The sequence below is a fragment of the Canis lupus genome, chromosome 25, assembly GCF_048164855.1.
Source record: "Canis lupus baileyi chromosome 25, mCanLup2.hap1, whole genome shotgun sequence".
Classification (NCBI taxonomy): domain Eukaryota; kingdom Metazoa; phylum Chordata; class Mammalia; order Carnivora; family Canidae; genus Canis; species Canis lupus.
Genome location: NC_132862.1, coordinates 41,501,685 through 41,526,466, shown reverse-complemented (window position 1 = coordinate 41,526,466; position 24,782 = coordinate 41,501,685). Strand labels below are relative to the sequence as shown.

The 24,782-nt window shown below is 43.8% G+C and overlaps 1 protein-coding gene across 8 annotated transcripts in view; it reads right to left on the bottom strand.

The window, feature by feature from the left end:
- Positions 1–24,782, bottom strand: part of CRACR2A (calcium release activated channel regulator 2A) — a 137,619-nt gene that overhangs the window by 72,445 nt on the left and 40,392 nt on the right. For all 8 annotated transcript variants that reach the window (XR_012017816.1, XM_072799331.1, XM_072799329.1 and 5 more), the window contains 3 exons: positions 11,625–11,860; positions 2,907–3,018; positions 1,376–1,559 (listed from right to left, as the gene is read on the bottom strand). Coding sequence is in view for 7 of the 8 variants with exons in the window: in XM_072799331.1 (XP_072655432.1) it covers positions 1,376–1,559; positions 2,907–3,018; positions 11,625–11,825 (497 nt within the window). In the remaining variant the exon portion in view is untranslated. The remainder of the gene's footprint in view (positions 1–1,375; positions 1,560–2,906; positions 3,019–11,624; positions 11,861–24,782) is intronic.

Here is a 24,782-nt window from a genome sequence, read left to right as displayed (position 1 = left end):
CTGACTAACACACTTCCCACCCACCTGCCCTCATCCACACCCTGCAGATCTGCCCCTGCCCCACCCCTTCCAGGCCTGCAGTGGGGTTGCCCTGCTGTCACCACTGCCCCTGGGGGCAAGTGCACTGCCCATCCAGAGCCTCTCACCAGGCTCTCTCCCAGGCCTTTGCCTGTCTTTTCTTGTCTGGCCACAGGTTTTGGCCAGCCTTTCTCAACTCTGACGTAGTCTATCAAATAGTTTGCTCAAAAATCTGCAGAGCTACGGACTGATGCTTTGGCCTGTGTGTTGTGTGGAGGCCCCTCCTTTCCTGCTACTTCTTCATCATTCTCAACCACAGAGCTTGGGTTACTTTTCTTCCCAGGCTCGGGACACATCAGCTCCAATCATTAGGCCATTCCCGCTCCTGATACATACACCCAACCCAAGACCAAGAGGCAAAATGCAATGGGAAAAGGGAGAAGATCACAGTATTCCATGTTTTTAAGCTACTGGTTTCCCCCAGCTACCACACCACTTTTTATCTTATTTTATCCTATTTTTGTTTCGTTTCATTTCATCTTAAATGTCAGATCCATTTTGAAAAAAAAAATGGGGGTATTATGTTTTATTTGAAGTTCCAGCTATCTGAAATTTTCAGCTGAATCACTGATTATCCAAGTGGTGGGCTGGAAAAAAACTGATTAATTTCCCACCTCAGCTTCCTGATGGGTTTGGTTTGGCTCAGGGATGCAGTGTACAAATGCCTCCACATGAGGTGCCTTTGCCAGGAGCACGCCGCTGTGGAGCTGGCCAGGATGCCCTGCAGCCCCCCAGGGTTGACTCTGGGGGAGGTGGAAATGCTGGTGAGGTGGCAGTGACAGGGAGCCCATAGCAAAATGGCCTGAGAACCCATCCAGGCCTGGTGCAGCCGTCTGCGACAGCTGTCCTCACGGAGCCAAGGACTGTGCTGATACCGTCAGGTAGGAGTGAGGAGAGGCATAGCCGGGTTTCCCCCTGAGAAAAATGCAAAAAGCATGGATGCCTGGGTGGCTCAGTAGTTGAATGTCTGCCTTTGGCTTAGGGCATGATCCTGGCATCCCAGGATTGAGTCCCACATCGGGTTCCTCCCAGGGAGCCTGTTTCTCCCTCTGCCTGTCTCTGCCTCTGTCTCTGTGCCTCTTGTGATTAAATCAATAAAATCTTAAAAAAAGAAAAGAAAAATACAAGAAACAGAGACAAGTGTCTGCCAAGGGCAGGCTGGACAGAGCAAGTCTCCTAACTGGCAGCCCAGAACCTGGGGCGTGGCTGAGCACTAACAAACACTAATGTTGCACGGGGCAGATGAAGCAGTGGCTCCCAGGCTGGGCTCCATCCCCCAGTCCCTGTCACCACTTACTCTTCCAAAACCCTCGAGGCTCCAAGTTTGTCCATCAGTGTTTGGAACTGGGTCTCCTCATCGTCATCCATGTGGCCCACATGCTCTTCCCCTCTGGACTGGTACACCTTCTCTTCCTGCAGCGGGGCCACCTGTTCCCCTGCATCTTCCTGACCTGGCTTGTTCTGGCTGAAGAAGAAGTGACCTGGGGGGACACACAGCACCGGGATCTGAATTCAGCGAGCAATACTCACCCAGGAAGACCTTCTCATTCTTAGTTGCCAGGAATCGTGTGAGGCTCATCCGAAAGAAGAAAAGGGCAACCCCCCTACGGCAAGCATTCCTGGACACTATCTCCTGGGTTTGGGGGCTCTCCCACTTCCACAAGATGCTGAGAGACGCTAGAACCTGGGAAAGGTGGAATGGGTGACGGTACGATGGTGCCTTTGTGGTTCCTAGACCTTAAAATCTGGCTTTGAGCTCATCTCTTCACTGATTTCCTCTCTGGACAAGAGGCTTCCCTCCATCAACCTCCAAGCCTGACTGCGCTCCGAAGCATAAGCTAGTCATTCCCACCACTGGGATCACCGTGCTTCACGTTCACTAGCGATTAACAATTTTGGGTGCACTTTCTCCATACAGACTGCCTGTAATGTACAGCAATCTGTCTTATGCTCTCAAGGCAGTTATAAGCTCCTAGAGGTCAGGAAAGGCCTCAACTACTTCCAAACAAACTATATGGCACTTTGTTTGAGGCAGATGTGTGATAAAACTTGCCCACTGACCAGTACCTGCTCTGATCAATACCTGATCGCTATCTGATCTGTTGGTGTATCAGGTTTCTTTATCTCGTTTATGAATCTCTGGTCTCTTTCCTCCTGGGTACCTTGAGAATGACTGGTCTATTCAAACCCTCTAGAAAGTCCTCTGACAGTGGGTTCCCCTCCATCTGGAAAACTCAGCCAGGGGATCCCTGGGTGGCGCAGCAGTTTAGCACCTGCCTTTGGCCTGGGGCGCGATCCTGGAGACCCGGGATCGAATCCCATGTCGGGCTCCCGGGGCATGGAGCCTGCTTCTCCCTCTGCCTGTGTCTCTGCCTCTCTCTCTCTCTCTCTCTCTGTGTGACTATCATAAATAAATAAAAATTAAAAAAAAAAAAAACTCAGCCAGACCCAGGTTGAAATGAACCATTTCAGCCACCCCACTTTGTTGCACACTGGTAACATGGAAAGAAAATGAGATAGAGAGGCTGGAAATCTCATCTCGGCTCCCCCTTTTGTGACTAGGCTTCTACCTGAGTTTCCCTGCATTCCCCTTACCCCTCTCAGGTGGGAGGGGACCTGGTCATGACAGTGTTGTGGTACTGAGAGAACAATGGTGTGAACAGCTGCCATGGACACAGAATGAGGCCCAAATAATCCAAAGCTTAGAAGTTTCCGGAGAGCAGGGAAGCTTGTGCTACACAAACCCACAGATCTGGTGGGAGAGGTGTGCCCTTCCATAGCTTTAGGTAGATGCATGCCCTGGGGCCCTGGCACCCATCAGAACTTACTAAATCCAGTGGTGAACTCCTCTGGTGTCAGGAAGCCATTGCCGTCAGCATCCAGGGCATCGAATACATCCTCCAATTCCTCCAGGCTGAGAGGCAATTCCTCATGGAGCCTCTGAAAACAATCCAGACTGCACTGGTTAACACTCAGCTCAGCAGAGCTTCCTGCCAAAAATGTCTAGAGCTGGCCCTGTCCCACAAAATATCCCTTTACCATGCTTCTCCTCCTTTGAATGTTACAACATCGATGATTTACCAGGTGCCTACTGATGTGCTAGCCAACTTTCTAGGTGATTGACAAACAAATAAATATTTATCAATATATTTATAAATATGCGTACTTGTATTTAATTCTCATGACAATCCTTTAGGTGGGCATTATTATCACCACTTTCTACAGGAAGTATGAGGTTAAAGTTCCTTGCCCAAAGGTCACCTAGCCAGTAAAGAACCACACCAGGAGTCAAATCCAGGCCTGACTCCAAAGCTGGCCCTCTTCATAACCATAAAGAATGGAAACTGTGCAGGACTGAATCCTGTTGTGGGCTATAAGCTACATGACGTTCCGTTGTCAAGTTAAATGAGATAGCAAACATAAATAACTTGGCCCAGGGCCCGGCCCAGGGAAAGCATTCAATAAAAGGTAGTAGGGAGGCAGAGAAAGAGAGTGGGACAGACAGACAGACAGAGTGATCCACTGACCCACCAAGGCCAGCCAGCAAGTGAATGACAAATGGCCAGGTTTCGCCCAGTCCTCCCTGTCTCTGCAAGCCCCATCCTCTGCCATGCTACCTCCCCTGCTAAGACACAGGTATGGGTCACACTCGGAAGCCTCCTTTCATGGAGCCACTCATGTCCCTGGGTCTCAGCACATTTGTCAATTTCTGTGGACACACATTTTGATCCTTTGGCCCTGAGGGGATGGTAGATAAGCTCCCTTCTTTTGTGTAAGTGACCTACACCCATCACTTCAGGCTATGTCCCCTCCTTCTGCTTCCTATTGGCTCTCAACTCATTCCTGAAAAGATGTTAACTGCCATGTGCTTAAGGTATCAATCCTCCAAGAGCATTTGTGTTCTAAAGGGGAACTGGACAGGGTGGTGCACAAGGCAGCTTTAAATAAACGCTGAACCTAAATCCAGACCTGACTAGGGACCATGCAGGATGCAGGATAGGAGGGGAGGGACCAGCTGCTGTTGGGATAAGGAGAAAGTGGCTAAGTTCCTGACACTTCCCTCTGGCCTTCTGCCTCATGTGCAGTGGCCCCAGGTCAAGGCTGATCAGCATAGTTGAAGCAAGTGTTCTCTTCTGCCCTAATAATCTAAGTCCCCACACAAGGACTCCCCAGGGGAGTTCATTACAGCCCAGCTGATCTTCCTCCCTGTTACCCAAGAGACAGCTGCACAAGATTGCCAGCATCCAAGTAACTGACAGCTGAAGACAAGGAGCACAGGGTTGTAGGAGAAAGGTACATACCCCTCTGAACAATGAAAACGAGCCAGCAGGTGTGAAAGCCCACAACATGACTTGCAAGAACACTTGGCTTGATCCTATGGCTTGATCCTATGGCTGATAAGTCGTAAAGTTTAATTTGGCAGGTAGTGCATTAAGGGAGACTGTGATGCATTACAAAGTGGAAAGATAGGATGCTGTGGAAGCCATTTAGAAGAACTGAATTAAATATGAATGAGTTTTTTAGAAAGGAAGGGAGTGAGAGTGTGTGCAAAGCATCTAGAAGTACATGTGCTTAGCATACAGCAGAATCTCTGGCTTATCAACAATCCTTAAACCAGCTGTCTCAAAAGCCACAGTATGAAAATGAGGGAGGTGGGGTGAGGAGTGAGTCAATTTTGCAAGGAGGAAGTTTATTAGCTCCGCTGGAAACCAAAGGCATCAAATGGGATGTACAGGGAAAACCCAAGTGACTCTGCTCTGTTCCTCTGGGTGATCCTCCCTCTTCCCTCCCCACTGTCAGCCTGTTGGATCTGACCTGAGATATGCCTCACACAGTGCTGGAGCTAGAGATGGGCTGCCAGGGGGCTGCAGAGGTTGGTGGGACCCTCAATCTGCCTTTCACCCAAACCATCCAGCATATGGGTACCTCTTCTATTGTTAGCGTGAATCTCGAAAAGCTGTCATACCCCGCCCTGAGGCTCCATTCCTGAATCTAACACAAGTCCCTCCATCACCTAACCCCAGCCTCTCTGGTCTACGACTCAAGCTGGTTTCTTCTTGAACCTGGGACAAGTGATCTTAGATCCTCCCAGGAGTTCTTACTCTTCCTGTCCCAGCAAATTAGTACCAAGTTCTCCTTTAGCCTTCTCTGTACCACACCAGATTCTTTAACTTCTCTTTGTTTGCCCTATTTGAAAAATCCTTTATTCTTAATAACCATAATCACTTCTTGTTTATCTTTGTTCTCAGGTCCTGCAAAGCCATGTAAAATCATTTCATTCTGGCCTTGTCCCCTGAGCACCTGGTACTGTCTACATTTTCAATTCACTGAAGTAAGCAGAGCGAAGGGGGACAAGACTATCCATTGCACTGATCAGATAGCCTGCAAGGCTCCAGATTTGCCTAAAGTCACAGTGGAGACCAGTGCTGGGATTAAAGAGCTGATTTCCCATTCAGGACTTCAGCTACAGTCAAATGGTCCTCTGCCATGTTCTTTCTAGAAATCCCTATTGGGCATTACCATTCCGCACCTACCCATCTACCACCAAAAGTTTCTTTTACCAGCAGCACCACGTACTAGCCTTCTAGAGAGCCTGTTTCACTTGTACATAGTGGTTCATTTCCATCTGGAAGGGCAGGCAGGGAAGGAGGAGAAATGGAAAGTGAGCTCACCCTATTCATGCTGCCATGCCCCATGCCCAAGCAGCTCTGTAAAACTCCACCACTCCATGAAAGCCTGCCTCCCACCACTGCCATCAAGTTAGCTCTGAATTCCTGCCTCACTCAGGTTCTGCAGCCCCCTGGGGTAGGCCAGGCTATGTAGATCCCCTAAACACATTTCCTTCTTTTATTAGCCTCACATCAGCTTGTATTTTATATACTGATAGATGCAATTAGTTTTTGAATGTCTGGTCCTTCAGTGGACTGGAAGCTCTGAGACAGGGATCCTGTTCATTTTCACTTACTATCGTGTTCCCAGATAGCTTAGTGATGACCGATATGAAGTATTCAGACACTTGTTGAATGAATGAATGAATGAATGAATGAGTGTCCAAGAATGATGGCAGGAGAGCCTGAACTCCTATTTAAGGGGCATTGGTCTGGATCTCTCATGCTCCTGATCCTGACCAGCACTCCTGCTGATGCTCTGCAAGGTCTTACAGACTGGACATTTTCCAGGACGTGGAACAGGAAGCAATCCTGCAGCAGCAGTGCTGAGGCCTGGGACTCCCAGAACCATGAAAAATGCTGTCTTCTGCTATGCACCAGCCAGACCCCTCTACCTTCCTGGTCACTAGCCCAGTAACATGCCTTATGCTGCTGAAAGTGAATGGGTGCACAACTTCAAACATATCCAAAGAAAACTCATTAAAGAGAAAACCAAAAGAGATCCAGCTTTACGTCAGAATTAAAGTCTCCCTCCTCTGGGGGCTTCAACAGCATCCTATTGAGACCTCTATTCCAGCACCAGCTACTGTCTTCCCGTGCCATAGCTCAGCCATATCAAACACCTTCAGGGTGAGAATTCAAGGTCTGAGAGGTGAGATCTATACCTTTATTCTGCTTTATGATTTCACGTGCTTGGTTCGGGCTGTTTGGTATAGCCTAGGGTTTCTTAACCTCTGCACTACTGAAATCTTAGAATGGTTAATTCTTTGTTGGGGGAGGGAGGGAAGCTGACCTGTGCATTATAGGGTATGAGCAGAAGATGCCAGTAGCACCTCCCTCTCTAGTACTTTCAATCGAAAATGTTTCCAGACATCACCAAATGTCCTCCAAGAAGTGAAACTGCCCCACTCATGTCGAGTGGACACAAACAACAACAACACTGGCTGGATAGGAGCGGAAGACTCCTTCTTCAGCATGAGTGTCTTTTCCTTATCTCCAAGGAAGTACAGATGACTTGCACTTAAAATCAAAGAATGATGGTTTAGCGGTTATGGAAAACAGTATTGTGGTTCTTCAAAAAATTAGAAGTAGAATTACCATATGATCCAGCAATTCCACTTCTGGATATCTACCCAAAAAAATTGAAAGTAGGGACTCAAAGAGTCTTTCACACCCCTGTTCGCAGCAGCATTATTCTCATTTGAGGGTGTGAAGCAGCCCAGGTGTCCATTGATGGATGAATGGATGAACAATGTGTAGTATATAGGTACAATGAAATATTATCTAACCTTATAAAGGAAGGAAATTCTGACACCTGCTGCAACATGGATAAACCTTGAAGACATTATGCCATGTGAAATAAGCCAGTCATCAAGGGGCAGATACTGTGTGGTCCCACTTACATGAGGAATTTAGAGCAGTCAAATTCATAGAGACAGAAGAAAGTAGAATGGTTGTTGCCAGAGGCTGCAGGCAGGAGGCAATGGGAGTTAGCATTTAATGGGTAGAGAGTTTCCATTCTGGAAGTTGCTAACGGTTCTAGAGATGATGATGGTGATGGTTGCATAACAGTATGAATGTGCTTAATACCATTGAGCTACAGCAAATGGTTAAGACGGTAAATTTTATGTTATGTGTATTTTGCCACAATTTAAAAAATCACAGTGTGGAGTACATCAGGCTGAGATAAGACATGGGACACAATTCCCCATCTCCCACTCCCAACACACACACACACACACACACACACACACACACACACACAAGTATATTTATGGAGGGATATCCAAGTCTGGCCTCAGAGCCAAGTGCTCTACATTCATACACTCATTCAATTCTCTTCTAACGCTGGGAGGTAGCATAAATAATTCACAGATGAGGAACTATGGCCTAGAGGGCTTAAGAGCCACACAAATTCATATGCTACTAAATTGCAGACTCAGGGTTAAAACTCAGTTCAATTTGCTATAAAAATCCTAGAAAGTCTTTTTGTTAACCTAAGCCAAGAATCATCTAACTTTTTCTGTAAAGGACTAGATAACACATATTTTTAGGCTGTGCAGGTCACTTGGTCTTTGTCAGCTATTCACTGGAGAACAGAAACTGCCATGGACACTTTGTAAATGAATGAGCATAGCTGTGTTCCAATAAAACTTTACTTTGTACAAGGAGGCACTATTTGGTTGGTTTGCCAGCAACTCCCAGATGATTCTTAACAGTTTGGCTAGTCGAGGAACTCTAGGCAGTGTTGGGAGATAGACACTTGGCATTGGCAGGTAATCATTTCACTCTGAAAAATCAAGGAAACAGGGTTTTTGAGGCTCTAGGTTTCTTCAGAGAGATCTCTTGCCCAAACTGACCCCATCTCCCTCTCTGGACTGAAGGAGTCCCTTCATGACTTATTCTAGCCCAGCTTCTTGAATCTCTCTGTCCCTTGGAGGCAGGATTGACTTCCAGTCACAGCCCTCAGCCCCATGACTCTGTTTGTCTAAGGGGCTGTACCAGACCTCACCCCACAAAGCAGTCTTCACCCCAATTCTGCCTGGATTGATCCCCATGAAACCCAGAGAGGTTCCTTGTGGAGGAGAGAGTGTAGACCCTGTTCCTTTCCTTCTGTGGTCCCTGCTCTCTCAGAGTGGGCTGGCTCCATACTGCTGGGGCTCAGGTGCTGTGGCCATCTCCCCTGCCTCTCTGATAAATACAAAATCCATCTGGCCCTCTGCAAATGCTTTTTGGTCATTCAGGAGCAAGAAGAACAAGAGCACCAGGGGAGGAGCTTAACTCTCTGTGTCATTCTTTTTTCAAAAGGACAGCAAGCCCTGCATGGCTCGTTCCAACTCTGCTTCTCCACTCACCTCTTCCAGCCTCTACGTTGGCCCTCCCATCTGACTCAAGGCCTCTCCTTCCTTAAGGGGTGTGCTTCAAAGGGCCTTCCTTCATGGCCAAATTTGTGTGTGTGTATATGTGTGTGTGTGTTTGTGTGTGTGCACAATCTGAGTGCTTCTGCTTTCAGTTTCCATGAGGCTGAGCTAGGAGCTAGAGGTGAATAAGGTGTTGGCAGCCAGGTCCAGCGAGCTGACCACCAACCGAAGTGGGGTGATCTCCTGGCAAAGCAGCTAAAGCTACAGCTGTCTCCCCTTTTAAACTAACAACAAAATAGATCCTCATAGACCAGCTCCTACTTATCGAGTGTTTACTTAGAGGTAGGCCCATGCCTTGGTCTCCATATATATTTTCTCACATCCCTCTGAAATAGATATGATCATTGTCATTTTACTGATGCTCAGAGAGATTGAGGGATTTGACCAAGGCTGAACAGCAAGTTAATACAAAAACAGATTTAAATCCAAGCTCCTTGAACTTTTATTTGCACTTAATCCTACATTGTCTGGACACTTCAGCATTTCCCAAGGGCAGATAACTCTCCTCACTCAGATGCACAGCCTCCTATGTTATCACCACATTAACCCAAGTAAAGAGCTCACCAAGAACTGTGAGAGGTGAACCCAAAGGGCACCTGGGGTTTCCACAGAAAGCCCAAGGTTGACTATATGTTGGTTAGTGGTCTCCACATAGTATTTTTCCAGCCCGTCTTGCCCCAGACAGGACCAGGGAAAGCAGCAAGAGACAGCAGTGCTTTTGATGGTACTCTCTCAGCCTGAAGAATGGAAAATTTGAAATGCTTCACTGTCCACAGGTACACAGAAGCTTCAGGGGAAAATGGAGCTGGTAGAAATGAATGCTAAGGATGTGCAAGCATCTGCCAGGTAGGATGCCTATCCCCTTCTCCGCATGCCAGGGTCAGGAGCAAGAACTGAGGAGAAATGTAGCTGAGTTGGTATCTCTGGAACTCAATGGTTAGGACTTCCACCCATGCCAAATACAAATGATGTCTAACAATCTAGACTTTATACCTTAGTCACCATGCCTCTTCCTCCCTTCATTAAAGAGTGGGCTACAGTGAGGGTTAATTGGGACAGATACAGAGTGGAAGTGCTGACTTGCACCATGCATGTGGCCAACAGGTGACCCTCTCAGTAAATGTGAATTCCATTTTCTTTCCAGAAGGGAAAATCAAAAGTTAAGCGTGCCATTAAAACACCATGACCAACCACCACTCCCACAAACCTTTGAAGGATAATTATGAAGTTCATAGACAGGGTAGATCAAAGATTTCCTCAAAGCACACTGAGTCTAGCCTGCCATGGGGAGGGAGACTTGGGAAATGAGTGCTGGTGCCAGAAATGTATTGGGTGATCAACTGCTGAAAACAAGGGTGTTCGGAGCTCACTTGTGGTGAAGCTGGCCCCATCCTCCAGTACTTTGCCCTCAATTTGCAGCTACTGTACAGTGGAAGAGCTTTAGGAACACCTGAAGCCTGAAAACACCATCCTGTGAGGCCAGGGAGAGAAAGACCCGCTGCCTTTCACCCAGGTCACAAGGCTCATCTCTTCATAGCTCCCATGTGTGAGCCCATCTGGGGCTGGTGCCCATGAGGGTCTATATTCCACTGCTCAACTTTAGTGTATTCCAAAAACCTAAATGTAAAAAAAGAAAACTTGACCATTATAAGACTTCCTTTCCAACAGCATCTTGACAAAGCAAATGATGAAAGGACTGGAGGCAGGGTTGCTTTAAGCATGCTCTGATTGAGGATGCATTTTATTTATTCATATCAGATGAAATCATGACTAGCATTAGGGATGTTAGTAAGATATTGAGAGGAAGTTTTTGACACTCATGGCGGAAAGGCACTAGACCAGGGGTGGCAAAGTGACGCCCCTGGGCTATAAATCAGACCCATCACCTGTTTTTTATGGCCAGTGAACTAAGAATGTCTTTTACACTTTTATTATTTTTTATTCAAGTAAAATTAATATACCATATTAGTTTCAAGTGTACAGTATAATGTTAAATGGTTGGAAAAAAGGCAGAAGAAGAATATTTGGTGACACGCAACAATCATATAAAATTCAAATTTCAGTGTCCACAAATAAAGTTTTATTGGAACAGAGCCAAGCTCAGCTGTTTACATGTTGCCTGGGGCAACACGATGCTGAGTGGTCATGGTGGTGCACACGACCCACAGAACCTAAAATCCTTATTCTCTGGCCGTTTACAGAGAGTTTGCTGAGCTCTGCACCAAGCAATTGTGTGCACTGGGTTTCTGAAGTATCTCTCTTGGGACATATTTACAAGAAGTTGAGTGAGGTTGAGTGTGAGAGCTAGGGACAGATAAGGAGCTCTAGAAGCACCTTTCTCTCTGGTCCTTGCACCTGCCACTGTGCCTGCTCTGAAGGCACACATAGCACCCTGGCCTAGCTCAAGGCTTTGCTGTGAAGCAACATGCTGGTGCCTCCCACTTTGTTTCAGAAGGTTCTCTGCCATGTCTTACCCAAGTTCCTTATGTTGCTGTCGCCATTTTCTGCAGTCCTGGGAGTTACTGAGTCAGAGAAAGGAAATAATCTCTGAGTGCGACAGCAAGCAAAAGCCAGAATAGGAATGAACCCGGGAGATCTGGCTCCCAGTAGAGTTTGGGCTGACACTTCCTTCCAGGGAAGAGTAGATAGCATTTTCTTCTGCCCCCACTGGGGCAACCCCTAACCCAAGACAGGAAGACCCATACCATTTGGCATACCGGGTGGGTAGGCCTCTTACCTGCATGTCCTTCCTGGCGATGAAGCCCTTGCCTTCTGTGTCACAGGTCTGAAAGAATTCCTGTGCCTTGCTCAGCATGGACAGCTCCTGGGTCTCCTTGCATTCCAAATTGTCCTGGGGACCCATGCAGGCCCCACTCTCCTTTGGACCCTGGCCAGATCTCTGGGGTCTAGAGACCACTCTCCTGTCAAGGGTAGCCATCCCAGTTTGTCAATTTCTTCAAGTCTTTGCAGAATCTAGACACAGAAGATGAGAGAGACAAGTGGGTATGTGTGCATGGAGTGAGGTATGTCCAGCCTCTCTTAGCAACCACCTCTTCATTAGCAGAAGCTCAGGGCAAGGGTAAATGGGCCGTGATCAGCTAGCCCATCAAAGGAAGAGGGGGAAGAAGAAAAGAGACATTTCCAGATTGAAAGGAGGTGGGTAGAGGAAGCCTGAAAACAATGTCTCCCCATTCAAACTAACAACAAAATAGATCCTCATAGACCAGCTCCTACTTATCGAGTGTTTACTTAGAGGTAGGCCCATGCCTTGGTCTCCATATATATTTTCTCACATCCCTCTGAAATAGATATGATCATTGTCATTTTACTGATGCTCAGAGAGATTGAGGGATTTGACCAAGGCTGAACAGCAAGTTAATACAAAAACAGATTTAAATCCAAGCTCCTTGAACTTTTATTTGCACTTAATCCTACATTGTCTGGACACTTCAGCATTTCCCAAGGGCAGATAACTCTCCTCACTCAGATGCACAGCCTCCTATGTTATCACCACATTAACCCAAGTAAAGAGCTCACCAAGAACTGTGAGAGTCAACAAGTTCTTGGTGAGCTCTTTACTTATGCAGCAGACCTTTGCAGGGGGGCCCATGAGCATGCAGATGAAAGTTGATGAATGGGAGTTTGCCAGGGCCTCAAGGAGCTTCCTGTCCTACTGGACTTGCCAGGCCTAGTTTGGTGACACCCAAAGCTGTCTCCAGCCAACACAGAATCCCATATTATATACCCTGATCTGACTTTAAAGCCTCTCAAGGAGTTTTTTTCAAAGGGTGCATTGTGATGTGATGCTATGAAGAAGGTTTGTAGAAACCCGCCTCTCGTCTGGACTCTGCTACTTCAATGACCATGAACCAGTCAGTACCTACCTGTCTGATCTTGGTTTTCTCATCTGTATAATGACAAGACTGGACCTATATGTCTTTTTTTTTAAGATTTTATTTATTTGAAAGAGAGAGTGAGTATGAGCAGGAGGGAGCGGCAGAGGGAGAGAGAAAAGCAGACTCCCCACTGAGTAGAGAGCCCAATGACTCAGGACTTGATCCCAGGACCCTGAGATCACAATCCGAGTCAAAGATAGACACTTAGCCAGCTGAATCACCCAGACAGCCCCAGACCTATTTGTCTTTAAGGTCCCTTCTACCTCTGTTTGTAAGTCTATGAAATTTCAACAGAATAAATTGTTATTAATAAAAATTGGGTTAATGTGATGAAAGGAAATATCAATATCCCTGAGTTTTCTATCTGAAGACTTTTTGGAAATAGGCTTGGTCCACATTTGCAGTATATGATAGCATTTGAATGTTAAAATACAGATACACATTGTAAATGCATTTGGGGGGAAATCAGGAAATGAAGTTCTAAATCATATCTCCTGTGCCTTTGTCAGAAAAAAAGGTGGAAAATCACTGTATAGCAGGTGGATTTGTCTGATTATCAGAGCCCAGGGCACTGGCTCAGTTATACTGTAAATCCAAAGTAATCTATAGTTTCAGTCAACATTTTCCACCTACCAAATGTGTCAAGAGCTGGAATACTATTCCTGGCTTTAGGAATGCACTCTGTGTAACAAAGCCTGGGCAACGTAGAGCAGACTTCACCTTCTGCCTCCACTTGGGCTGGACGATGGGCTCCCATCTGCCACCTCTGACCAGCCCCTTCCTCAGGAATTGTTTCTCTTTGTCCCTATTATATAGTGTGAACTGGGCATCACCTAATCATAGACAGATTTAACATTTCTATTCTGTCTTGCCCAGAAGGAACTAAATGCCTTAGTTATAAGTCCCAAGAGAGGAGGGCCATTTCTGGGCAGCCTTATGATGTGCATTGCCCAGAATATCTATGTGCAACTCTGAGCTTACGAAGGGCTTTTGGATAATAACAGTGGTAACATCTAAGCTTCTGCAAATGCACAGCATGAGCAGAACAGTCTATATCTTTCTGCTACCTAGTCAGGACTGTCTCAAGGTGTCTGTCATCCAGCAGCCCCTGCCCCATTCCTACTTGCTGTTCCCAGAAGACTCTACTAACAACATCTGACATTCCTTGAGGGTTTCCTCTTGCCAGCCCTCTGACATACTTTATTCTGATAGAACCTGGTATCCCTCTACTAGGTAAGGATGACTAGGATTTCCATCTCACAGATAAGGAAACTGTGTTTGGGAAAGGTTAAGGGACTTAGATCAAGGTCTAGTAGAGTTAGAGATCTTAGGTACTATACCACATGGCCTTCTATCATGGGCCCCAGCTATGGACTTGCTCTTAATGGTCTACTTATCCCCAACAGATAATAACCTAAGTCCACCACCCAGAGGCATAGTCATCATTTTAACATTTATCATTCATTCATTCATTCATTCATTTATTCACTCATTTACTCATCTACTGATTACCCTGTTGCAGGCTCTGAGCTAACACTGAAAAATGCAAACATGAATAAGACATGGTCCCCGCTGTTAATGAGTGATGCTCAAATGGTGGGGTTTCAGTCATGGTAACTCACAGTAAAGGAAGATATTTGGGGTTAGGTCTGTCCTCCATATCCTTCAAAAGAGACTACAGAGCAATCAGCTACTACCTACCACTTATGTGAGCTGAAGTGAGCCATTCTGGGCATGGCAATTCGTAAAGACAATCTGCCAGTTCTAAGTCTGACTTTCTCTGGCTCTCTGCCTTCCCTGACCCATTTCACAGGTGATGCATGGCATGAGATAGCTAATAGTTCTAAGGCAGCCAGCTATGAGCAACTATTAGAAAGGCACCATGTCTTATTTGATTTTAATCCCCGTTCCTAGCCAAGAATATGGTATATAATAGGCGCTCACTGGTTGTCTGCTGAATAAAGGAAAACCAATTTTTTTGGCTGAATTCTTTGCAGGGAGGCCAAGAATTTGTATTTCAGTCAGATAGTTCTATATCTGGATTTTTATCTCATAAATAATAAGTTCAGACTTCCATTTCCAGAAAAGATGGAGTAACAGAGACTGAACTTACTTTCCAACTGAAATAACTTTTAAAAAATCCAAACAAAATATACTTTAAAAAAATTCTTTCTAAAACACTAGACATCAGGCAACACAGGACAGTGATTCTTCAGTAGAGCTGGGACTAGGGTGACTTAAATGAAGCTCCAAAAGTGCAAAACTAAAGGAGGCATTTACTCTCAGGTACTAGCCTTGTACTTGTACAACTCTGAAAGTGAGTGTCTTCTTAAGGGTGAGATGCCTAAGATACAATATTTAAAGAGAAATCCATTCTTAAAACTGCATTTAAAGGGAAATCCATTCTGAAAACTTAAATTTTTGTACCCTAGGGACTTACCCACCTCATTCTAGCCCAAAACTTGTTCCTAACAAGTGGAAAACAAACAAAAGGAGCCCTATTATTGCCTAAAGAGTTTTAAGGCCATGACACAGGAAGGGAATATCCAGGCAGAGCCTGGCAGACTCTCCAAGTTGAAAAAACCCAACTATATGCTGCTTACAAGAAGTAGAGTTTAAACATTATGACACAAATAAGTTAAAAGCAAAAGGCTGGAAAAATATACACCATATTAATACTAGCCAAGAGAAAACTGCATATTAATATCAGGCAGAGTCTATTCTAGAACAAAGAATATATTAATGAGAATAAAGTAATTCACAATGATAATCAATTCATTAATAAGATAATAATAATCCTAAATACTTATGCACCTGATAACAGGGCTTTAAAATGCATGAAGCAGACGGAATGAGCACTGGGTGTTATACTATATGTTGGCAAATCGAACTCCAATAAACAATAAATAAATAAATAAATAATAAAATGCATGAAACAAAAACTGATAGAATTGCAAGGAGAAATAGACAAATCCACATTCATATTCAAAGATTTCAATTTCATTCTATCAATAAGTAATAAAACATGTAGAATGAAATCAGTAAAGATACCGAAGTGAACAATGCTGTCAACCATCTTGACCTAATTGACATTTATAGAGTACTTTACCCAACAAAAGGTAAATATACTTTCTTTTCAATGCACATGGAATATTTACATAAGGGTCCATATTCTGGTCCATAAAGCAAGTTTTAATAAATATTAAAGGATTCAAAGTCATATAAAGTACATACTTAAACCACAGAGAAGTATGTGAACAAAACAATAATAGAAAGACCTCTGGAATATCCCCAAATAGGTGAAAACTACATAACATACTTCTAAATAACTCATAGGTCACAGAAGAAATGGAAAGGGAAATGAAAAAGTATTTTGAATTAAGTGAAAATAAAAGCACAATATATCAAATTTGGTAGTGTATTGCCAATGTAGTACTTAGGGGAAAAAATATCTAGACACATATATTAGAAGAGAAGAAAGATCTCAAACCTATGGCTTCAGCTTCTATCTTAAGAAACTAGAAAGAGAAAAGTAAATTAAAACCAAAGTAAGGAGAAAAAAATAAGAGTCTGATCAGAAATCAATGAAATAGGGGATCTCTGGGTGGCTCAGCGGTTTAGTGCCTGCCTTTGGCCCGGGGCGCGATCCTGGAGTGCCGGGATCGAGTCCCACGTCGGGTTCCCGGCATGGAGCCTGCTTCTCCCTCTGCCTGTGTCTCTGCCTCTCTCTCTCTCTCTCTCTCTCTCTCTTTCTGTCTATCACAAATAAATAAATAAACCTTTAAAAAAAGAGAAATCAATGAAATAGAAAACAGAAAAGCAATAGAGAAAATTAACAAAAATAAAAGCTCATTCTTTAAGAGGATCAATAACGAGAGAAGAGACTATAATATCAGAAATTTGAGAGGTGATACATTACAAAATCTATTGACACTAAAAGGCTAACAAGAAAATGTTATGAACATTCTATGCCAATAAATTTGACAATTTAGATGAGATGGACAAATTCCCTGAGAATCACTAAACACCCAAGCTTATTCAAGAGGAAATAGGTAAAATGAGTAACATGATTAAGGAAAGTGAACTGACAGTGACAACCCTTCCTACAGGAAAACTTAAGGCCCAGATGGCTATATTGATGAACAATACAAATATTTAAAGAAAAACAAATACTAATTCTATGCAAACTCTCTAGAAGATAGAAAAAATATAAAATACCTTCTAACATATTCTGTGAGGCCAGAATGACCTTATACCAAAGCTGGACAAAGACATTAAAGAAAAGAAAAATACAGGCCAATATCCCTCATGAACATAGATGCAAAAATTCTTTACGAAATTTTAACAGATTGAATTCAATACCATATATAAAAAATGAATATATCCTGACCAAGCAGAGTTCTATCCTGGAAATGAGAAAATGTTTACATTTGAAAATCAACAATGTAATTCACTATATTAACAGATTAAAAGTGATAAGCCTTATGATCATCTCAGTAGACACACACACACACAAAATTGACAAAACCCAACATCAATTCCTGATGAGAACTTTCAGAACGCCAGGAATAAGAAAGAGTGTGCTTAACCTGAAACAGGACATCTACAAAAAAACCCAATAGCTGGTATCATACTTAATGGTAAAAAAGCCAGATGCTTTCCCCCTATGATCAAGAAAAAGACAAGAATGTCTATCTACTCTGAACGCTTCTATCTAAAGTTGTGTTGGAGATTCTAGCCAGTTCACTGAGGCAAGAAAAGAAATAAAAAACATCCAAATTGGACATGGAAAAAGATAAAATCATCTTAAACCCCAGATGACATGATTGTCTATGTAGAAATTCTGATGAAATTCACGAAAAGCTACTAGAACTAATAAGTGAGTTTGACAAGGTTAAGAGATTCAAGTTTTCTCTATAAAAATCAATTGTATTTCTGTACAGCAGCAACAAAAACCTAAAACTGAAATAAAAAGACCATTTACAATGGCATCGAAACTATGAAATACTTAGAGACATAGCTGACAAAAATGTGTAATATCTGTATACAGAAAGCTTCAAAATATTGATGAGGGAAATTAAAGAAGACCAAAATAGGTGGGTAGATATTCATGTTCATGGTTTGGAAGACTCAGAACTATTAAGATGTCATTTCTAGCTTAAATTCATCTCTAGATTCATCTCAATCTCAATCAAAATCCCAGCAGGATTTTTTGTAGAAATTGACAAGCCAATCTAAAATTCATATTGAAATGCAAAGGACCTAGAATAGCCAAAACAATTTTGAAAAAGAAGAACAATATTGTAAGACTAACACTATCTGATTTCAAAACTTATTATAAATCTATAGTAATAAAGGCACTGACTGTGGTACTGGCACAGAGACTAAAAAGAAAAAAAAAAGATAAATGGAACAAAATAGAGAATAGAGAATCCAGAAATAGACCCACATATATAACTGATTTTTGACAAGAATGCAAAGGCAACACAGTGGAGAAAGAATAATCTTTTCAGCAAATGGAACTGGAATAATTGGATATCCATTTGCAAAAAAAAAAAAAAAAAAAAAAAGAATCTCAGTGCGTACTTTATGCCACATACAAAAGTTGGTTCAAAATGGATCATAGACCTAAACGTAATGACTAAAAATATAAAACTACAAGGAGAAAATATTCTTGTGACCTTGGCTTAGGCAAAGATTCCTTAGGTACATTTGCAATAGCATAATACTTCAAAAAATGGATAAATTGGACTTTGCAAAAATTTTAAATTTGTTGTTAGAAAGACACCATTTAAATACAGATTGGGAAAAAATATTTGCAAAGCATATATCTGACAGAGAATTTTGATCCAGAATACGTAAAGAGCGCTTAGAACTTATTAATAAGAAAATAAAGAACTCAACTTTTTAAATTGGCAAAACATCTGAACAGCCACTTCATCAAATAGGATGTATGGATATCAGATAGTTACATGATAATGTTCAACATCATTAGTCATAAGGGAAATGCAATCTAAAGCCATAATGAGCTGTCACTACACACCTATTAGAATGGCTAAAATGAGGGGTCCATGGGTGGCTCAGTTGGTTAAGTGTCCAACTCTTGATCTCAGCTCAGGTCTTGTTCTCAGAGTCATGAGATCAAGCCCCATGTTGGGCTCCATGCTGGACACGGAGGCTACCCTCTCCCCCCGCTCCCCCAAAAAAAGAATGGCTAAAATGAAAAGATTGACATACTACCAAGTCTTGGCAAACACGTGCAGCAGTTGGATGGACTTGTCACACAGCACTGGTGGGAATGTAAAATGGTACAGCCCCTTTGGTAAACATCCGGAAGTTTCTTTAAAAAGTCAAACAAATTTCTACTGGCCATTCCACTCCTGCCATTCCACTCCTAAATATTTACCCAAGAGAATAAAAGCCCTCTGTCCACACAAAGACTTATACATGAATGTTCACTGAAGCTTTATTTGTAATAGCCAAAAACAACACAAATATTCATCAACAGGTGAATGGGTAAGCAAACTGTCATATATTATGCAAGGGAATGCTACCCTGCATTAAAAGAAATGAACTATTGATCCAAGCAACAAAATGGATAAATCTTGAAATAATCATGTGAGCAAAAAAAGCCAAACAAAAAGAGCAGATAGTACTTGATTCCATTTATATAAAATTATAAAAATGAAGACTAATCTCTAGTGACAGAAAAAAGAGAAGGGAGGGTAAAGAAGGGTGAGAAGGAGAGATTACATGATCAAGAGGAGAGTTTTTTGGGGTGTGGATATATCCACAGTTTTAAATGTGATCATTTCATGGAGATATATATGTGTGTGTATGGATACATATGTGTGTATGTCTATACCTACGTGTATGTATGTGCGTACATAGGTGTACACGTACACATGTATATCCATCCATACATATGTACATACAAATATATACCAGAACTTATCAGGTTGTACTTTTTTTTTTAGAGAGAGAGAGAGTGTGAGCAGGGCGGGGTAGAGGGGAAGAAAGAAAGAAACCCCAGCAGGCTCCAGGCTCAGCATGGAGCAGGAATCCAAACCCCACCGGGAGTGGACATGCGGCTCAATCCCACAATCCTGAGATCACGACCTGCGCTAAAACCAAGAGCTGGACACTCTAATGACTGAACCACCCAGGCGTCCCTCAAATTGTACACTTTAAATACATACAGTTTATTGTATGTCAATGGGGCCAGGCCAGTACCTTCTTAAATCCCCCAACTTGCAAATCTAACCCCACCTACTGTATTTAACCCCAGAAGCCTGATCTTTCCTCCTAAATTCAACCCTGGCAAGCAGGAAATGGTAGAAAATGAAGTAATTTCCCCGTGAAAATCCTCAGTCCCTTACTGTAGGGAGCTCAGTGAACTCTGAAAATAAGGGCGTAGGGCAGATCATGCACTCAGCCCCCTCTCTTTTTCCCTTTCTCTCCTCAGGTTTGGCCTGTGATCTTTACACAGCATCTGTGGGTTTCCCAAGGGAAACAGAAGACAAAACAACAGAAGGGCTTCTACTTTTGTTTCAAAAATAAAATGGAAGCCCTGTGACTGGCTCGGCTGTTTCACATTTGGGTGAAGCCCAGGGTTGCTCTGGGCTCTGGGCTGCACACAGCTTTCTGCCTGGAACGTTTTTTAGACCAAAAGACAGTATGACCACAAAAGCGAAACCAGTGGGATATATTCCAAAGGGAAAGAGGAAGAGTCATCGCCATCACATGGGGAACAGTGACATCACTTTTTATCTGCCTGTCTCTATCCGAACTCGAGGACCACTCTTCTCCCTCCAGAGTGGTTCCGTAAAAGCCTTTATACATGGGTGGAAATTATCCAGCCCTCAAACATTTCCAGGAACATTTCTGGGACTTCCAAAGTAATTCTAGCAGCTTAGTAACTGCTGCAATTGGAAAGGTCATAGATCAAACCTGAAGCCCTCTTAGAGGTTCTAAGCTAATTTCCCCCTTACTTGGGGCCCGGCGGAGATGGTGAGCAGCTGGTACCCCCCACACACCACACCCACTGCACACTTGAAAGCAGCCATTAAATCACCCCAATTCCCCTTGAATCTCCCCTGCAGTGGGCAGTTGGGAAACTGAAAGCATAAAAGGCATCTTCGGGATTTGCTGGAATCTCTTTAATTATCTCAGCTTCAGAGGAGGCATTCTCCACACGCCCAGAGTCTCAGCCATTCACTCTGAGTGGACAGTGTCAGAAGACGGCTGGGGTAGGCAGGTCTTGTGCAACTGCAGAGGATGCAGTTCGATATGAATGGATGTGAAATGCTCAGGAGGGAAGGGTAGGCAGTGCACCTCTTGGGCAGGAGCCAGTTAAGAAGCCTCAATGGGAGGTGTTTCCTAGGACTGAGCAAAGGCAGGATTGTGAGTGCCTCTTCCATCCTATAAAAATAATCTGCGTAGGTCAGTTCAGACCCTCGGTGTTGTCTCAATATCAGTCCACCTTCTCTGAGAAGTCTTATTGGCCGCCCAATCCGGACTGCTTTGCCCACTGTCCCTCTGAAGACTTACTGCTTCGTTCATGCTTTCAGCATTAGAACATACCACTTGGTCTGGTTGGCTAGAGTTTCAAGTGTGCATGGTAGGACTTACTTTTTCCTCAAAGGCAGAAGCTCTAGGTCCATAAATCTTAGTGAGTATGAAATTGATATTGGAACATTTAAATAAACAAATGTTCCACCAGTTCCCAGTCTGGTACTTTGCACATAGCAGCTACCTAATAAATGCATGTTGGCTTCTTAACTGACCATTGACAGTGAGGGCTGAGAGTGGTAAATATCTGTGGTATAACGAAAAATACATACTTGGTCTTTGCCCCTGGTTCCTGGCACAGAGCTCCTGAAATTTCCTGAGTGAAAGCAATGTCCTTTGCTATTCCTAATGAGCCACTTTTGACCACGCCTGAATTTATGGGGAAGCGCTAACTCTTGGTGGGCTTCTAGATAGCTTCAGGATGGGGGCTGGGTGCTGGAGGAAACAACCAGGAGATGGGACAGTTGACATTCAGCAAAGACAAAGGGGCTGATGCTTGAGTTGAATCACCAGTGGCCAATGACTGAATCAGTCATGCCTCGGTAAGGAAACTTCCATAAAAAACCCTAGCCTACGGGACTCGGGAGCTTCTGTGTTAGTGAACACATGGAGGAGGTGAGAGAGCATGGAAGTGCCATACTACTCCCCCACACATACACCTCCCCTTACCCTTCTCATCTCTTCCATTTGGCTGTTCCTGAGCTGTATCCTTCATAATAAACCAGTCATGTAAGTGAAGCACTCTGCTGCATCTTGTGAGTCGTTCTAACAAATCACTGAGGAGGAGAATGTTGGGCGGGTCAGTCAGACAGATGGGTGACAGCCTGGGACTTGAGATGGTCTTGTGGGAATGGGCCCTCAGCTGTGGGTCTGTGCTAACTCTGGGGAGTGAGTGTCAGAGCCGAATTGAGTCACAGGACCCACATCAGTGTCTGAAATAGCATTGAGAAAGAAGACATCGAAATATTTGGCAAACCAGTTCTCCAGGGTGAAGACGGGGAAGGCCCTGGCTTGTGGCATCTGCCTGTTTCTGTAGTGTCAGGGTTCCCCCCATGGCCCATGTCAAGCTACCAGCAATCAGCCCTCACTGAGAAAGAAATGGTGAGGCTAATGTTTCTGCAGGGTGTCCTGATCTCTGAATCCCCAGGAATGTGTGTGCAGGTGATGGCAGAGGATGCCTCCTTAGGCTGTGACCCTCCACCTCACCCCCAATCCGAGACTTAAGGGGCATGGCCCATTTCAAATGCATCTTAGTACTTGGGGAAAAAGTGCTGTGATCAAACCTCAGGGTTTCATAGGTGGCCTGCCCGGTATTCATATGCATGACCCTCCCCTCCTCCAGCAGCTCTGGGCAGACCCTCTGGTGGGACCAGGACACTGAGGCTGGTACATAGCTCTTTTCGGTGAGGAACAAAGATGCTACTTTGCAGGGTACCTTTTACCACCCTACAGCTCAAGACTAAAGGACTTAGCACAGGAACCAGACCAGTCTAGAAATAGCCTTTCCCTGTGCCATAGGCAATTGTTACCTACTTCTTTCACACACAGTGCAGGGGGGCTTTGGACCAATCCCACCCCTTCTCTAACAGGCCTCTCACTGTAGTGGATAAGAATCCAAACTCCAAGGCCAGGCTGCCCACAGTACTAGCTATAGGGCCAAAGACAGTTTTCCTAAGCTCTCTGTGCCCTACTTTCTCATTTGTAAAATGTTAGCTATGGTTTTATTCCTTTTTTTTTTTTTTTTTTTTTAAGATTTTATTTTTAAGTAATCTCTGCACCAAACAGGAGGCTTGAACTTACAACCCTGAGATCAAGAGTTGCATGTTCTTCTGACCAAGCCATCCGGGTGCCCCTGCTTATTATTCTCTCTCTTTTTAAAAAATATTTTATTTAAATTGAATTTGCCGACATATAGTATAACACCCAGTGATCATCTCATCAAGTGACCACTTAGTGCCCATCACCCAGTTACCCCATCCCCCCATTCATCTCCCCTTCTTCAACCCTTTGTTTCCCAGAGTTAGGAGTCTCTTATGGTTTGTCTTCATCTCTAATTTTTCCCCACTTAGTTTCCCTCCTTTTCTTTATGGTCCCTTTCACTATTTCTTATATTCCACATATGAGTGACACCATATGATGATTGTCTTTCTCCGACTGACTTATTTCACTCAGCATCATACCTGGTTATTATTCTTATTATGGAATTCAAGTGGTCTTGCTTCACTCCAGATAAAACTCTAACAGAACAAATAAGCCAAAAAAAAAAACATATATATATATATATATATATATATATATATATATATATATACTACATGAAGAGATACAATCAAGAAGCCCATAAATCTACCACTGACTGCCACAGCTGGATGGGACTTGGTGGTGTGATGTCACCCACTCAAGGCCACAGGGAAGGCCACATGCCTCATCAGCCCAAATAAAGGGGCAGGTGTATGGAAGTGCCTTTGGGAGGGCAATCTTTCTACTGTGCCGCCTGCTGTCACTTATGCAACTGCTATATCCTGCCTCCTCTTCCCTCAAATTAGGTCCAATTTCCTTGTTCTCGCCTCAAGGGAGACAGGGAACAGCTGTCTCCTACCTCCATAAAATAACTCTTCCAGGTCTGGACAACTATTATTAAACATCCCCTTCATACTTCTCTTGCTCTATTATAAGATGCATTAAAGGCCCTGATAATGGTTTGAGGTCTCCGTGAGATGGTTGCTGTTCACCCCAATTCCTCTAATAATTAGTGGTTGTAAACCACTTTGAAGATAAAAGGCATTTTATAAGAGCTAAGTCCTATTATGATTAGCTTCCCAGTATTTCCTTGCTGATGCTGAGGAAGGAGCACATCAAAGCCAAACATCGCCACAGCGTGATATCTGGTGGCTAATTAGATGTAGTTCAAGGCGACTGCTATATATTAAAGAAACTGCTGCAAAATTTAACAACATTTTTAAAAAGTGCCCACTCTCTTCCCAACACGAACAAGTTCTTTTCAAAGGCTATCAGGGTTGATGCCTGCAAGACAAGTGCCCGGTGAGGACCAAGAGCTGATCCATCCTCTGGGCCCAGAAGAGAAAGACACAACAATGACACCTGGCTTTGTATAAAGGCTCATTGGTGTCAACAAGATTCTAGGTCCCCTATCTCTCTTTTTTTTTGAGGGACTATCCTTCTGTGATATATGCAAACAAAGTAACACTGTCCTGCTCTGCAGATGAGGAAGCTGCAAAATGGATTTTAGAGGTGGACATCAGCATGTACAGCTGGACAAAGTTAAGGCCGAAGTGATCAGGGCAACACTGTGGATGCCTCACTCACAGACAGCCCCTGGGATATTCATACAAATTGTCCCCCACCCCAGCAGCTGCACGCCTTTGCTTCTAATGCCCTGCACCTGTGCCTCTTAGAAGGCCAGCCTT